We start from the raw sequence: 16,888 nt of genomic DNA, 5'->3' as shown, positions 1-16,888 counted from the left end.
AAGAAAAGAAAAAGGGGTTGATAGGAAAGTGGTGAAAAAAGGGGCACAAACAGGGAAAGACAGTAAGGAAAATAGCTAGGCATGTGCAGGAAGGGTATACGAAAGGTCCATAGCTGCCCACTTCTTCTACAGCAACAGCTGTGCATATACACTGAATTTGGAGGGAGATTTGGACCCTCAAACCCCTGGGAGAGGGGTGAGGACAACATATATTCATTATGATGCCAATTAGACCGGATTACATGTGTCCAGTGGACACGTGTGCTAAATGGACAGCTATGTATGGGGCAAGATTTATTTGTGGGAACAGATTGCCATTTTTTTAGCTAGTATACAGCTCAGCAAGCTCCTGCCTGGTGCCCTGCAGAGTTCTACAGCAGCAGGGAGACAAAAGAGAGACTTTGGAGTGATTAAGTATCATTTTTCTGCATTTTCTTTCTGCCTTTAGCTAATTCCGCCTAAAATGCTGATTTTCTAGAGTTTCTGTGATTTAAAAAGCTTGTTTCAGCTACATATTGTACTTATTTTACTGTCTGCACTTTAACAAAGTAGTTCTTTGTGTTTAAATTACCTGTTTAACAGTTGTAGGCTACACACTCAAGTGTGATAGCCATTTCTGTGCATTTAAAGTGTCTTTTTTTATTGAATCTGCTTTATTTTCTGAAAAAAAAAAATAAAAAAATATACTTGTTTTCCCACCTTTCTAAGCTAGTTTAGTCCAGTTTTCTGGTTAGTGCTGAATTCAGGGCTGTGTTACAAGTTTCTGTGTTTGTCCATACCTTACTTGGATAGAAGGAAGTTTCTCTGTTCACTGTGAGAGAGGGAGCTTTGAGCAGCCTATCTGTTCCTGGAGGAGTGGTTTCAGCCGAGAAAATAGGAGTTTATTGGCCATTTTGGGCTGATTTCTATCTCTTTCATTTCCCTGCTATAAAACCCACATTTGCAAGTTTTTTGTGCTCATATACAGCTCAGCAAGCTCCTGCCTGAAGCCCTGCAGAATTCTACAGCAGCAGAGAGACAAAAGAGAGACTTTGGAGTGATTAAGTATCAGTTTTCTGCATTTTCTTGCTGCCTTTAGCTAATTCCACCTAATACACCGATTTTCTAGAGTTTCTGTGATTTAAAAAGCTTGTTTCAGCTACATATTGTACTTATTTTACTGCATGCACTTTAACAAAGTCATTTATGTGTTTAAATTACCTGTTTAACTGTTGTAGACTACACACTCAAGTGTGATAGCCATTTATGTGCATTTAAAGTATTTTTTTGATTGTATCTGCTTTATTTTCTGAAAAAAAAACATATACTTGTTTTCCCACCTTTCTAAGCTAGTCTGTGTTTGCCCATACCTTACTTGGATAGAAGGAAGTTTCTCTGTTCACTGTGAGAGGGGTAGCTTTGAGCAGCCTAACTGTCCCTGGAGGAGTGGTTTCAGCCCAGAAATTAGTAGTTTATTGGACATTTTGGGCTAATTTTTATCTCTTTCATTTCCCCTTCTATAAAACCCACATTTGCAAGGTTTTTGTGCTAGTATACAGCTCAGCAAGCTCCTGCCTGGTGCCCTGCAGAGTTCTACAGCAGCAGAGAGACAAACAAGAGACTTTGGAGTGATTAAGTATCATGTTTCTGCATTTTCTTGCTGCCTTTAGCTAATTCCACCTTCTAGAGTTTCTGTGATTTAAAAAGCTTGTTTCAGCTACATATTGTACTTATTTTACTGCCTGCACTTTAACAAAGTCATTTTTGTGTTTAAATTACCTGTTTAACTGTTGTAGGCTACACACTCAAATGTTATAGACATTTCTGTGCATTTAAAGTGGGTTTTTTTATTATATCTGCTTTATCTTCTGAAAAAAAAAACAAACAAAAAAAAATACTTGTTTTCCCACCTTTCTAAGCTAGTTTAGTCCAGTTTTCAGGTTAGTGCTGAATTCACGGATGTGTTACAAGGTTCTGTGTTTGCCCATACCTTACTTGGATAAAAGGAAGTTTCCCTGTTCACTGTGAGAGAGGGAGCTTTGAGCAGCCTATCTGTCCCTGGAGGAGCCCAGAAATTAGTAGTTTATTGGCCATTTTGGGCTAATTTCTAGCTCTTTCATTTCCCTGCTATAAAACCTGCATTTGCTCGGTTTTGCACACTGGGCAGTGCCAGTTAGCTAGGGTATAACTATTCCCAACTCCACAAAGTCTACTCTTCAATTTTTCCCTTGGAACTAGACAAACTTTCAACTTAAGCACTCAAATCATTCAATTCTCATCCCGGCACTTGCCCAAAACTCATAGCAAACACTAATAAACCTTAGCAGTACAACCCCCCCCCCCACTGTAGAGAAGGACAAGGCTCTCTATTCAACCTTACCAGCCAATCAGTAAAACAGTTCACTGTACCTATCCAGGCATGTCCAAAGGGCAGTTTTAGGTGTACTCTCCAGTCAAACTGGTCAATCTGGGCTTTTTGAGGCAATGTTACAATTGCCTCATGTACATAGACAACCCTCTTCTTCTTCTACAAAACATTAATACATGTGAGAGATGCAATTATACAGCCAAACTGGAGGCTAAGCTCTCTCAACCCAAGACTGGACCAGGCAGTCAAGAGGAGAAGGGAATTACTTGCATCACACCACCAGTCTCACATAGACCTATGAAACCAACACTGGCAAAAAACACACATAAATACACAAAAACACACTCGGAGGCTCTAAATAAAAACCTGCAAAAGCAACAGAGACCTCCAAAGCAGACATCCAAGCAACCTCCACCCCCAAACACAAACCATGAAACACATACTTCACAAAACCAGTGTGCCACACAATCACAGTCCTTAAGGCAAAATAACATACCCAACACACTAGTAATAGGTGACTCTATAGTCAGGCACACTGACGTCCCACTCACTTGGCTGAACAAGGAGAAGGTTACTGTTAGTTGCCTGTCGGGTGCCAGGATCTGCCACATAACACAAGCACTCAGGTCACTCCAGAACAAGTACAAATTGTCCATGTTGGTGTGAATGACCTGAGCCGTACTTCCCTGGACTACATGAAAAGAGACATGGAGGAGCTCTCTGATCACGTAGCCCAGGCCAGTATGACCCTGACCCTGAGTAGCATCCTGCCCTCACCAAGAATGATACCACGGAATAGAGAAAAAATTATCAATTTCAACAATTGGCTAAGCTTCTGGTGTCATTTAAAAGGGATCCAGTGTCTGTCAGCCTGGGATGACATGCTTGACAAGCCACGCTGCTTTGCTAGAGATGGCTTGCACCTGTCACCCTTAGGCTTTTGAATACTGGCCAAGGCTCTTGCCACCCCCATAGTGCCTTTTTTAGGCAAGGCTCAAAAGACAAACCCACTGCTGTAAATAGCATAAGTAACAAAAAACTGAGGGTAATGCTATTCAATGTCAGAAGTCTAAACCTCAATATGGACGCACTCGAGGCACTCCTCAGTATGGAGAAAATCGATATATGTGCAGTAACAGAAACCAGGTTTAAGGCTCCAGAGATCACCCCAGCACTACCATGCTACAACTCATACCATACATTTCCGCCACAAAACCCAGACCGAAATACAAAAGGTGGGGGCATATCCATATTCATCAAGGATACCCACACCTCCAGGTTAGTGACACAGCACGATGCTGCAGAGATCATCCATGTGCAACTAACATTGGGCAAAACTGCAATCCAAATTGTAGCTTGCTACAGATCACCCACCATGTCCTAGGACCCCCATTCTGCATTTCTATAAACACTGGGAAACATAAAGGTCCTACTAAACACCCTGATACTGGGTGATTTCAATTACTCAAACATTAACTGGGAGAACTACTCAAGTACTAACTCCCTTCCCAACATTTCCTAGAATTTATAAACTCTAATGCCCTGGATTAACTGGTCAATACCCCCACCAGAGGTGACAACATATTGGACGTGGTCATCACCAACATGGGCAATCGGTGTTCCACACTGGAGGTCAACCCCTTGCTGGTTAGATCTGACCATAAACTAATCACTTTAGATATCCACATTTCGGCTCCACCCCCGGTCAAAGAAACCACCGTGAAAAACTTTTCAAAAGCAAACTTTACGTTACTTAAGACAGAGGTGGAAAGTTTCAAAGCCCCCATGTTAAAGGATAAATTTGTCCAAGCTGCAAAATCCTTTACAAATGCACTCTACGGGCACCTACAAGAATGCATGGATCATGCTATCCCAAGCAAAACCAAGACTCACTCCTCCAAGAAAAGGAAACCAGTCTGGTGGACCCCTGTCATAAACAAACTATACAATAGAATGAGGAAACTAGTACAGAAAAGAGTAAAATCCCAAGAAGAGAAGACATCCCTGTTCAGTATCAGCAGGAAACTATGATCCCTCATAAAATCATCCAAGGCTAGCTTCAAAAGAAAAACTGCCAAGGACTCCAAAGATAACCACAAGGCATTATTTAGCTATGTCAAGAATCTAAGTGACAATTCTCAGATCTGCTCGGAGATAGTGCAGAATGGTACAAAATACACTGAACCGACTGATATAGGTTCAGTGCAAACTTCACCCCCAAAAGGGCCCATAACCATACCAGAAGAATGTAGTGCCCTGGAAATCACAGACACTCAAGTTAAAACAGTCCTCTCCAAAGCCAAAAACACAGCATCAATGGGACCGGATGGTGTCCCAGGCTGCATCCTACATGAGCTCAAAGATGAACTAACCCCTCACCTAAACACACTGTTCAAACTCACTCTCCACAGGCTATGTGCTCATAGAGTGGCGCACAGCAATGGTTATTCCGCTTCACAAAGGTGGAGCCACAACAGACCCTGAGAACTATCACCCTATAAGCCTGACTAGCTTGGTCTGCAAGGCTATGGAGCACATCATCATGGATCTCATTAACAGAGACATTGGAAACCTCCAAACACTGGACCCTACCCAGTTCAGCTTTGTTAAGGGCAGATCATGACTCCTAAACCTGGTGGACTTCTTTGAGACAGTTACCAAGGCTACAGACGAAGGAAAGGTGGTCCACCCAGCCTATCCGGACCTCACAAAGGCCTTTGACACCACTCCCCATTCAAGTATTATAGACAAGCTCATCAGCCTGAACATAACCCCCTATGTCACTAGATGGTTTGCCAACTGGCTCACGGACAGGACCCACATGGTAAGAGTTGCGGGAGCAAGGTCTGACTCTAAACCAGTTACAAGTGGCGTTCCCCAGGGCTCAGTCCTAGGACCCCTCCTGTTTGGCATATACATCTCAAAGGTACAGGCAAGCACAGGAGGACTATGGCTGACCAAGTTCACAGGTGACTGCAAACTAGGGGCTATAATTGACTCTCTGGCTGACACAGACATCCTCCAAAAGGGTCTCACTGAGACAGATACCTGGTGTCAAAATCATGGCCTTGAGCTAAATGCCAAAAAGTGCATAGTCATCCCCTTTGGGAAAAACATAGTACCCACAAACTGCCACATAGGTGGTAGCCCCCTAAATATGGAAGATGTAATGATGGATCTGGGGACTCAAGTAGATAGTAACCTCTCCTTTGACAATCACATTGCCAAAGTGGTTAGAAAATCCTTCAATATGGCCCACCTAATCACAAAAGGGTTTGCATCCAGATCAAAGGAGGTCATTGTGCCCCTCTACGCATCACTCATCAGACCCATCATAGAGTACAATGCCCCATTTGGGGTGTACCTTACAAGACACCTGCAACAGCTGGAAAGACCACAGAAGTACCTCACCAAGAGGATCACTGGCCTCAAACAGATGCCCTGTGCAGCTCGACTGAAGAAACTCCATATGTATTCAGTTACATACCGTCTACTCAGAGGTGATCTCTGCTTAACGCCATTAAGCTCAAAGCCATGTCCAACCCAGAATTGATGGACATGCTCCACCTAAAGAAAACTATATCCCCTCGAGCCACATGCTCTAGGGATCTAAACCTCACCACAACAATAAATAGGACATGCTGGAGGGATAGATTCCTGTCCTAGAGACTTCCCATGCTCTGGAACAGGATTCCAATCTACATTAGGCAAAAATATATATTTGCCGCATACCTCAGTTTCAGTGCAGTTAATAGCGGAGCATTTGTTGAATGGTTTTCATGCATGTTTTCTTTGTAGCCACTTAGCTCAAGTTTGACATCTTCTCATGTTAAATGCTTAGCTTACAGAAAGAAGTTTCTTTTATTGGGTAGGCAGCAGCTCCAAGGTGGTTGAGCATGCCTGCTTCACAATCAGCTGAGTACACTATGGAGGCAGGTGTCTGAGCAGTACGCACATACATGAACAAACACAGTCTAGTTACTTTGTACTATTGGTTTAACTATTTACTAAATATTTAAAAAACAAACAAATAACCCAAACTTTGGGCCCAAATAGCCCAAACAAAGCTACTCCCTCCTTCTCTCCTGCTGAACTCTTGATGGCAAAGTTTAAACTAAACAGTTACACAACTATCACCATTGTAGTTATCTATATTCCCCCCAGAGACAACATTAATATCCTCAAAAACATCCTCTCCCACCTCTTCCAAAACATTGATAATGAAACCATCCTTCTTGGGGATGTAAATATTAACTGGCTTACTCTACAAGCACCAAATACTACTTCATTCATCAACCTACATGCCTTAGTGCAACTAATGTCTTCACCCACTCATACTACCAAATCTCATCTCCCTAGCTCTCTTCTAGATTGGACTTTAGTCTACCACCCCCACAAATACCATAATCCTGAGACTCTGCCCAAATCCCCCCTGTTTGAGTTGTCAAATATACTCATCACTTCATTAGGCCCAACAGATACATTACCTCCACAAACTTTCCTTCTGCCCTATGACCTTCAAAGACCATCTCTCCAGAATAAGCTGGTCACATCTAAACTTTCTCCCCCCTGACAAAGCTGCACATTCATTTAACACTAGCTTCCTAAATGTCCAGAACTCTCTCACTCCTCTCTGCACTGTCAGGATTAAATCTAATATATCTCCTTGGTTAACAAATCCAACCCATACCCTAATGAAACATAGACAGGCTGTGGAAATCATGGATAAAAACTAAGCACCCCATACATTTACAAAAATATAAAGAACTTAGAAACCTGGTAAAAAACACATCTACAAAGACAAAAAGGACTACTGTACCAAATTCCCCTCTACAAAAGCTCAGACCCCAAAAATTCTGGAACTCCATAAACCAAATCTTGCATCCTGGATACCCTTCCTCCCCAAACCCCTGTCCAAACAACACACCTGAAGAAACAGCTGACTTATTCAACACCCACTTTATCGAATCTTTATCTAAAATGATCAACTCATACCCCTCTACAAATACTAACTATTCTCCCAAATCTTCTCCTTCTCCCAACCCCTCAAATACATTTACTCTCAAAATAATACCTACCAACTATATTAAATCTTTACTGTCTAACTTAAACCCTGCTCTCCTTCCACTGATAATCTTCCCCCCTATTTCCAGAAGATTGCAGCTAAATCCCTGGCTTTCCCTGTATCTATCCTAATAAATCGCTCCATCTCCAACTCATATGTTCCCTCCATATAGAAAAGATTTTACACCTTACCTATACATAAAGGAGGTAACTCCACTGACATCACTAATTTCAGACCAATTGCCATCCTGTCTCCTCTCTCAAAAGTATTGGAAAAATGTATACACAAAGAAGTCATGCAATACCTCCTTCAGGAAAATGTCACAAAGAAGTCATGCAATACTTCCTTCAGGATAACTTAATTAAACCTACCCAGCATGGCTTTCACCCTAAACATAGTACCACAACTAATCTCTTTTATAAATACAATCTCTCTGACTTGTGACAACAATAAACTGGTCTCTTGCCTATTCCTGGACCTTTCTAAGGCATTTGATACGGTCTCTTATCTCCTTCTTTTGAACAAATTATCAAACCTTAATTTCTCTTCTTCCACTACAACCTGGTTTTCTAGTTACCTCTCTGATTGTCTACAGTCTGTCAAATGGCTCTCAGCTCTATCACCTCCCTCCCAATCAAAATGGGAGTCCCCCAAGGATCTATCCTAGGCTCACTAATCTTTAATATCTTCACTAATCTTCTGCATACCTCCAGTCCTCAGTCATCCCTCATACAATATGCAGATGACTCTACAGTCATCACCATCACAGACAACCACTCAGACCTCCACACTGCTACCCAAGCATCCTTTAACTCCATTGAATCCTGGCTCTGTGAAACCTACTAATTCTCAACCCTAAGAAAACTAAACTATTACTCTTTCTCCCAAAAGACCTCACTAATCTCAAATCTAGTTTTACCATACTGTCCCTCACTGACACAGCTATCACTGTCGAATGTAGATCTAAGCTTCTAGGTGTAACAACTGATGACCAACTCAAGTCTGATCTACATTTGTATAACTGCATTACAAAGACACATCAAAAACTTGAACTTGTTTACTGCAACAAAAAGTTCTTAACAAGCAATGCAAAAATAAAATTTTTCCATCCATACCTTCTTCCTAGCCTATTATATAGCTGTCACATTTTTACTAATCTGAACTCCTCACTCTAAGCTAAACTAGAATCAGCCCTTAACAAGGTGCTAAATTTGCTGCACACCATACTTATAAGTCTCAACACTGTTTTTCTCTAAGACACTTAGACTGGCTGGAATTACCCTACCAGCTCATCATCTCTCAACTACAAATACTCCACTCAATTATATACCAACAATCTTTCTGTCCTAGCCTAACTTCTATTATCTTAAAATATCCCCAACTAGGTCTCTATGCAGCTTGGACCAAAACCTGCTACAAATTTATAAACTCAAGTCCAAAACTGGTTGCAGCCTTTACAGCTGCAACCCTGCCAAATTTTGGAACAAACTGCCCTTAGAAATTAGATTCCTCAAATATCTTAAACAATTCAAAACAGCTACCAGAGAATACCTAAAAACAAAATGGTCTTGCCACTGCTTTAGTCCTCCTTAAACTACTCCCCTATGACTCTTTGACTGTTATAACCTCCTTCCTCCCACCTACACCCTCATCTCGTATAATCTCATAAATCCTCCTTTCCTTGAGCTACTATCTAGTCTTACAATTCTTTTCTAGCCTTTTTTTATTTCTCTATTATCCATTACCCTCCCTCTCAACTTCTCTTATTTTTTCTCCACCAACAGAATACATATATACCATAATTATAACAAACACATTGCTGATTATCTGTAATGTATTTGTGGCATTGGAATTATGTCTACTCCTGTCACAGCCTTCATGCCAAATACTTGTGTAAAACTATTCTCACTTTGTATGTATATACTGTATAATAATGAGTTTGCTTATTGTCTAATTTTCTCTGCTTGATAGTATTCTATTGTGGAGCTTTTCTCCCTGGGTCTATGCTGAAAATGGGCCACTCAGCCTAGTCAGACTAACCCGGTCAACAAATGTAAAATAAAATAAATAAATAAACTGCTCAGCTGTTCACTAAATACATACCGAGAAAACAGGAGTTAGACAAGTGTCCATCATCTGTATAAACACCATAAGTACCGAGGTATGGAGACACAACTCTCTGTAAAAGTGACTCAAGTTTTAAGTATTCCTCTGTTGCTCCTTTTGATTCATGAACTCCCTAGAAGACAAGAAAAAGAGAGCAAAAAAGTATAATGTTTAGAAATGAAAAGAACTATCTACCTTTTTATCTAAATTTGTAAAATCATAAGCTATAAATCAATGTAAAATGCAACATCTCATTAAAGACTTCCGGCAGAGAAGAATGAAATGCTAATCAGACTCACTCATGCTGAGGCTTTCATTTATTTCTTAATGTATTCATTCATTTATTTATTTAGGTTCTCACTGTAACTCTGCCATCGGCTAAGTCACAGGTCCAATTCCTGAACATTAATTTCACCTTCCCCATTACTTGTCTGCCTTATACTTTTGAAATGTGGCCCCTAATAAGGAATTCTTAGTTTGACCCATCATTGAACATGCACAAAGAGTTAAGCAGGGCACCATCCATATAGCTATGGAGGGATCTTTTGTATGCCCTACGCACTTATCTATCTCTGGGTCTCAATGTGTATTATTTTATTTAATTTATTTAACATTTGTTTACCAGGATTTTCATCGGAGGCCCATGGAGAAATCCTGAAGATGCATGTCTTTGTAATGTGGGAGGAAACCAGAGTATCCGGAGAAAACTCACACAAATGCAGGGAGGACATGCAGACTCTGCACAGAAGGCACTCCAGCCAAGAATCAAACTGGAGAACCTTTTGCTGTGAAGCAACAACGCTACCACTGCACCACTGTGCCGTCTGTTATTATATATGCACACACCTCTGGATTAGTGTTATTTCTCTAAAACAATCATTACTATTCTTTGAATGTAAACCCTTCTCGTCCACCCGGGTTAGTTAAGCTGAGAAAAATGAAATTCCACCCTATTCTGGGCCAGCACCACAGGGAGCTGGTTATGGCCTTTATTTATTCAGAATACAAACATCTTCTTGTCCAGTGTCCTGCAGAAATAAGACATTGATAATGTTTAATTGACTACTGAAATGCACTATTTGAATTATACAGAATTGTGTATTGTCTGTTTGTTAACAAGCTATTTACAGAGGTTAAAGCAGAAGGAAATAGAACCATGAATCATTACAAAACAAATATTTAGCATAAAGTTTTATGTCAATTATTATATCTGTTAACAACATTTCTGTAGCTGGCATGAAGGGCAATCCCTTCTTTAACAATGACTATATGACTGAATGAGTATACAACAGAGGGAGAAAACGCCCATTACAGCAAGCAGAAGGGGAAGTGAATCGGACTTTGAAGAAGATCTGGCAAGTACATCAGGACATTTAATATGTAATATGTAATATTTCTTCAAGAACTTTTAGTGCAATAGAATTGTCATTGTTAGAGAAGGGATTGTTCTTCATACCAGCTACAGAAATGTTAACAGATATAATAACTGACATAAAATGTTTTGCTAGGAATGTCATGTTAAAGACTATGTTCTCTTTTGAAAATAAATTTACAGTTTATAGGAAACCCAGTACATACATGCCTATATTAGATCTTAACATAGACATTTTTACAAAAATGTGTGAAAAAGATGTCAGAGATTATTTTTTAAGTGGAAAAACGAATCAGAAGTTCTGTAACTTGAATAATGGTGAATGGCAAGCTTTGATAAATCTGCAAATGGACAATACTCTTGTTTTTAGACCTGCTGATAAAAGGGGGTCTCTAATTATTCTAGATAAAGAGTTCTATGTGACACGAACGAAAGGCATGTTGAATGATAAAGATGTATATAAGAATATAACTTTGCTCGAAGTACAAAATGGTATAAACAAGATAGAGTCCTTAAAGGGTATCTAGCTGAGTCTATGATTACTATAGACCTGTTACATTATTTTAGGGTGCCACTACCATTAATACCTGTATTGAATGGCAGGCCAAAGATCCACAAACACCTGAACATGCTACCAATGAGACCGAAAGTGTCAGGCAAGGGATGGGCGACAGAGCCAATGTCTACATATGTTGAAAAAGAATTAAGACAGTTAGTGAATAAATCTGAGACCATTTTATCTGATACTAGGCAATTTTTGCAAGATTTGTTTATATGTGTTGATAACGGTTTAGATGTGAGAAATTTGATTTTCCTGACCCTGGATATGCAATCTTTGTTTACCTGTATACCCAATATAGAAGGTTTAAACCTGCTGAGTAGTTTTTTTAATAGAGAATAGTGATTTGGATGAAGTCAAGATTATATTATGTTCTTTGATTAGCTTGATTTTAGAGCACAATGTGTTCTTATTTAATGGAGAATATTACTGGCAGCAGCAGGATGTAGCCATGGTCACCCCCTGTGCTAACAGTTATGCAAATCTGGTTATGTCTCAGTGGGAGAAGAATAATGTTTTGAATAACAATGAATTCAGGAAGTATATAGTATTTTTAAAAAGATTTGTAGATGATCTCTTTTTTCTGTGGCAAGGGCCAGAAGAACTTATTCCAAGTTTTATAGAATACCTGCATACAACAACATCATTTTTGAAATTTACGTATAAGTATTCAAGATCTGATATAGATTTCTTAGATGTAGAGCTTTTTAAGATAGCAGGAGGAGAAATAGCTACAAAACTATATAGGAAACCATGTAAGGTGAATACAACATTAACCAGGAACAGCATGCACCCCTCGAGAACATTTAAAATGTGCTTAAAGGTCAAGGAATGATAATATCAAGGCTTGATAGTCAGGTTAACACCTTTGAATGTAACTTGAACAAGCTGACTAAAGAATTTGAAGAAAGAGGGTATAAAGAGAAAGAAATTGGCAATATGAAGTAAGAACACTAAGAAGCAGTTCAGCTAAGCCTTATTTCTCTAAGAAGCAAGACATAGTAAGAAGGAATCAGTCAATGCAATCACGTTCAAATAGGGTGGACTTTTTAATGTATTGTAATATTTTGTTATATTGTAAAGAAAAAATTACCAGTTTTGCTTGCAGATAAGAAAACTACAGAAGTTGTAGGCCTACATTCCCATTTTGTTTTCAAAAATAAGTACTCACTTGAACGTATTTTATGCCATGGACAAAAAGTGAGAATAAAGAGGTCCATACTAGGAGGCACTTCACAATGTGGTACATGCAGATATTGTGAGTGCATAGATAGTGAAAATATATTTACACATCCCATTACTAGTCAGCAATTTAAACTGAAAGTGAATGCAGATTGTTCCACAGCAGATATAGTTTACCTGGCATGCTGTCAAGCATGCTCTTGTTTTTACATAGGAAAGACAAAGAAAGTTAAGGGATAGGATAAGAGAGCATCTTTTAGCCATTAGGAATAGAGATTATAGGAATGCCCTTGTAAAACATGTATGTGAAGCAGGGAAGGCACACAATTTTAAATTTAGGGTATTAGAAAAGAGGGAACATAGTCAGCATTTAGGAGATATGAATAACATAGTAGAACAAAGTGAAACTAAATGGATAGTAAGGATGGGTATGTACCCTTAAAGCCTATATCACTTGTTAAGCAATTAGTGTTTTAGTATATATGAAGTGCATTTTTAAGCTGTTTTATGATGGTCTGAAGAAGTGCTCTTGTAAGAGCATGAAAGTGCTAACCTTTTTATTGAATTAAACTTTTTACTTGGAGCTGACGTGGTTGGTTTGTAGATTTTATCTTATGGATTATTGCTCTCTTTGTTACTTCCACAACCTTTGTCACATTGAAGTACCTGCTCTTTTCATTTTTCCTTTTAAAACTACCAAAACTACTTAAATTATGTAAGTTTATAGCAAGATTGTTTCAAAATCTTGTAATTTTAACAGTAATAAACTACTCTCTGATTTTGAGATTCCCTTTTTAGTACAAATGTAATATTCTTATGCTTGTATATTTTAATACAAGTATTAACAACAATGCTGTACATGATTTGTAATATAGGGTCAAGAAGTATCTTATATGCTAATAATAACTTTCTCTATTATAGGTACAGAGACTATACAAGTTTAACAACTTACACCAAAGGCCATAATCCATAAATCTGTATTTCTCTATTGTTTTTGTAAATCTCCTTTGGACACCTTCAGTTGTTTTTTTCATTTTCCCTGACTATAAATACAAAAAGTGTTATTGTACTCCAGTAATGATCTTATATACGTTTTAAATACCAATGTCAATACATGTTCATCCCTAGTAGCTAATCTCCTTAACGGGTACCCCATATACTTAGCTGCCTTTATAGAAATTTGATCTGAATGTGCACTGGAGGACAACTTAGATGTAATAAGTATACCCAGTTCTTTATATTCCTGTACCTCATTTAATGGGGAAGACACAAAAAATACAAGCCTTAGGCATCTATTTTAAAAATGCATTATCTTAGCTTTGTTTAGACTGATTGTTAAACCTGTTTCCAGTGGCCAGCAACTTAGAGACTGTAAATAATTATTCAACTGATTTACATCAGATGGATTTTGAATTGAGAAACCAATCTTGCAGTCATCAGCATACTTATAAACCCAGAATTTATTTTTATTGGGTAATGTAGCAAACATCATATTAAACAAGACTGGCCCCAAGACAAAACTGGCCCCAAGACAAAACATTGAAGTACTCCAACTTTAACCTGTGAGTAATCAGAATAAGAATGCTGTAGTCTTACACATTGTTGTCTCCCCTGTAATCAGTTAACAATCCACCTTATGATGCATGTATTAATTTTATGTTTCTGTAAACATTTAATAATAACCTTGTGAGGTAAACTCTTAAAAAGTGTTGCAAGATCCAGTAAAATAACTCCAAGATATAGGCCCAGATCCAAGGCCATTGTTATTTGTTCATAAAAGCTAATCAAGTTACTCAGACTAGATAGCCCTTTTAAGAAAAAATGTTGATTAATATCAAAGATTTCTATGTTTCCTTTTGATTTCTCATCAAGATTTAATAGATCTCCCAAAACATTTTCCGAAGAAGGAAATTAAACTTGCTTTTACATCCTAAGTTGCAACTGGTACTGCATTTTTTATATTTTGATTCCCATTAAGGAATAGGTCTAAAATTACCCACCTGATCCTTTGAGCCACCTTTATGAGCTAGTGTTACATAGAAGAGTTTCCAAGCTAACAGTTTATTAAATATTAAACATAAAGCAGGTAAACTAGTAGTTTTACAGAATTCAACTGACTTGTGACCAGATAAGGGCCCATAGGCCCATAGAGGTAGTGTCTTTTAACTTGGCAACTGCTCTGGTAATATTTGTTCCTGTTATCAATGGACATGGCATTGTTACAGAATAGCTATAGACATCATCATTATCTATACTATCTCTCCAAATGATTAAGAAGAATAAATTAAATTCATTGGCAATTCTACCAGGCTTAATAATTGTGTCATCATTAATTAACAGCATAGTTAATGAAAAAGTATTGGTATTAATTTCATTTATACATCTATAAAAAGCCTTTGTATTTGAAGTATTACCAATTAATTCATTCTCAAAACTTATTTTTCAGTTAGTAACTCCCTTTTTCAAGTTCTTAAAAAATACATTGAATTTCTTTCTATTCATACCTTACTAAAGTTTTTAAGCTCTGCTTTTTCTTCTAGTATGATCTCAGAATTTCTTTGCGCCACCAAACTGGAAAAGTAGAATTGTTTCTCTTTGTTTACTATAGTAGTAACTCCCTCCTGAATATAGTGTTTCTCCAAAACACCATATTCATAGCAGCTATCTGATCTATCAACTGTAGTCATCCAATCAAATCAAACATAATGCTCAGCAAAACTTTTTATATATAACTTTCCATATTCATATGTTTTTAAATGTGTAGTTCCAATTAATGAATTATCAATAACAAATGTGAGAGAATGATGGTATTATGACCCTAATGGTTGAAGTACCTTTATGGATTGAACTTTAGTCAGTATGCTAGTCAATAGGAGGTCAAGATACTTTTCCCCTCATATTCAATTTTATCAGTTGATTCATTCCATAGTATGAGATAAGATCAACAAATTATTTAGCAAAGTGACTTCCAACATATTACAGGATAATTTAAATCACACAATAATAGTATGTCACCTTTACAATGTAGGCACTCATCTAAGTTATGTAAATACTCCCTAAGCAAAGTTTTGTCCATATTTGGTGTACACTATGACAGTACTGTAAACATAAGCTGTTTTGCTGTACCTGTATGAATCTGAAAAGTCATTGTCTCATACACAGGTGTATTCTTAAACTGGATGCACCTATAAAACTACCCCACTGCATCTTGAACCTTGCCTTAAGCATTCATATTTAACAAAATATTTTAAGTAAAAAAGAAGAATCCCAAGCTTTTGTTACCACTGTTATTTTATATTGTTCTGCAGTTATTATACAGCTTCATTCAGTGAACTTATTTCTTAAACTTCTAGCATCACTTAAAATACATTTGACTGGTACCTGTGTAACTTTACATGTGCTTTTTGTTGTAATACAAAAAGGATGCAACTGGTCAATAATTTTACAAGCCATAAAGCTTGCCTCATAGGTACTTACGTGAAAATTGTCTTGAGCAAATATCTAACTTCAGATGTTTTTTAAGGTTTTTTTGTGTATGGATCACATTATCAGTTCTCTGCCTTACTCTTTGGACTATCGACTTCACCAAGAGTGTTCACAAAGTGTCTAGCTCCAATTATAGTTCAAGGGTAGCCATATTGTTTACATATTTAGACAATTTGCTTATCTGTGCAGAGTCTTTTTCAAAGTCTCAGGAATCGCTTTATTGGGTTAGGGATGTATTTTACAAGTTGGAGTTCCAAGAGAACATTCAAAAGTCTTTCTTGACTCCTTCTCACAGGATTGTGTTTCTGGGATGTCAACTAGACACCACAGTTCAAAGAGCTTTTCTTTCACATGAAAGATATATCTAGATCTACATCTATTTCTAGGGTTATTCACTCAGATTTTGGTCACTTCGAGGGAATACTTCAGGATTTTGGACCTCATGTCTAGCATGATTCTCATGATACTCTGACAAGACTCCACATGAGAAAGATACAGTTGTATCCAATGTCTCTGTCATCCTGATTTTTTTTCAAATTTCAGTGCTGGGGTTTGCTAGAAGAAAAATTACTTGATGGAGACAACAGAGATCCCTAAATCCAGTTATCCACTTCTCCCAAAGCTGTCAGTCATGTCAGATACCTCAGACTTTGCTAGGGGGAGCAGTTTCTGGAGGGATAAAAGTACAAGGTATGTAGGACACAAGGACAGATTTAGCACATACATACAAAAGATATGCTTGCCCTGACTGAGGCATTAGACTTTCTGAAT

General features: G+C 38.1%; 1 protein-coding gene across 2 annotated transcripts in view; it reads right to left on the bottom strand.

Moving 5' to 3' along the window:
• PRR5 (proline rich 5) overlaps positions 1-16,888 on the bottom strand; it is a 1,930,091-nt gene that overhangs the window by 95,694 nt on the left and 1,817,509 nt on the right. For both annotated transcript variants that reach the window (XM_044088087.1, XM_044088086.1), the window contains one exon: positions 9,516-9,651. In XM_044088087.1, the coding sequence (XP_043944022.1) occupies positions 9,516-9,651 (136 nt within the window). The remainder of the gene's footprint in view (positions 1-9,515; positions 9,652-16,888) is intronic.

The sequence above is a fragment of the Protopterus annectens genome, chromosome 11.part0, assembly GCF_019279795.1.
Source record: "Protopterus annectens isolate FY-2018-M chromosome 11.part0, PAN1.0, whole genome shotgun sequence".
Lineage (NCBI taxonomy): Eukaryota > Metazoa > Chordata > Ceratodontiformes > Protopteridae > Protopterus > Protopterus annectens.
Note: the sequence above shows the minus strand (reverse complement) of the source record. Positions and strands in the feature narration are given on the sequence as shown.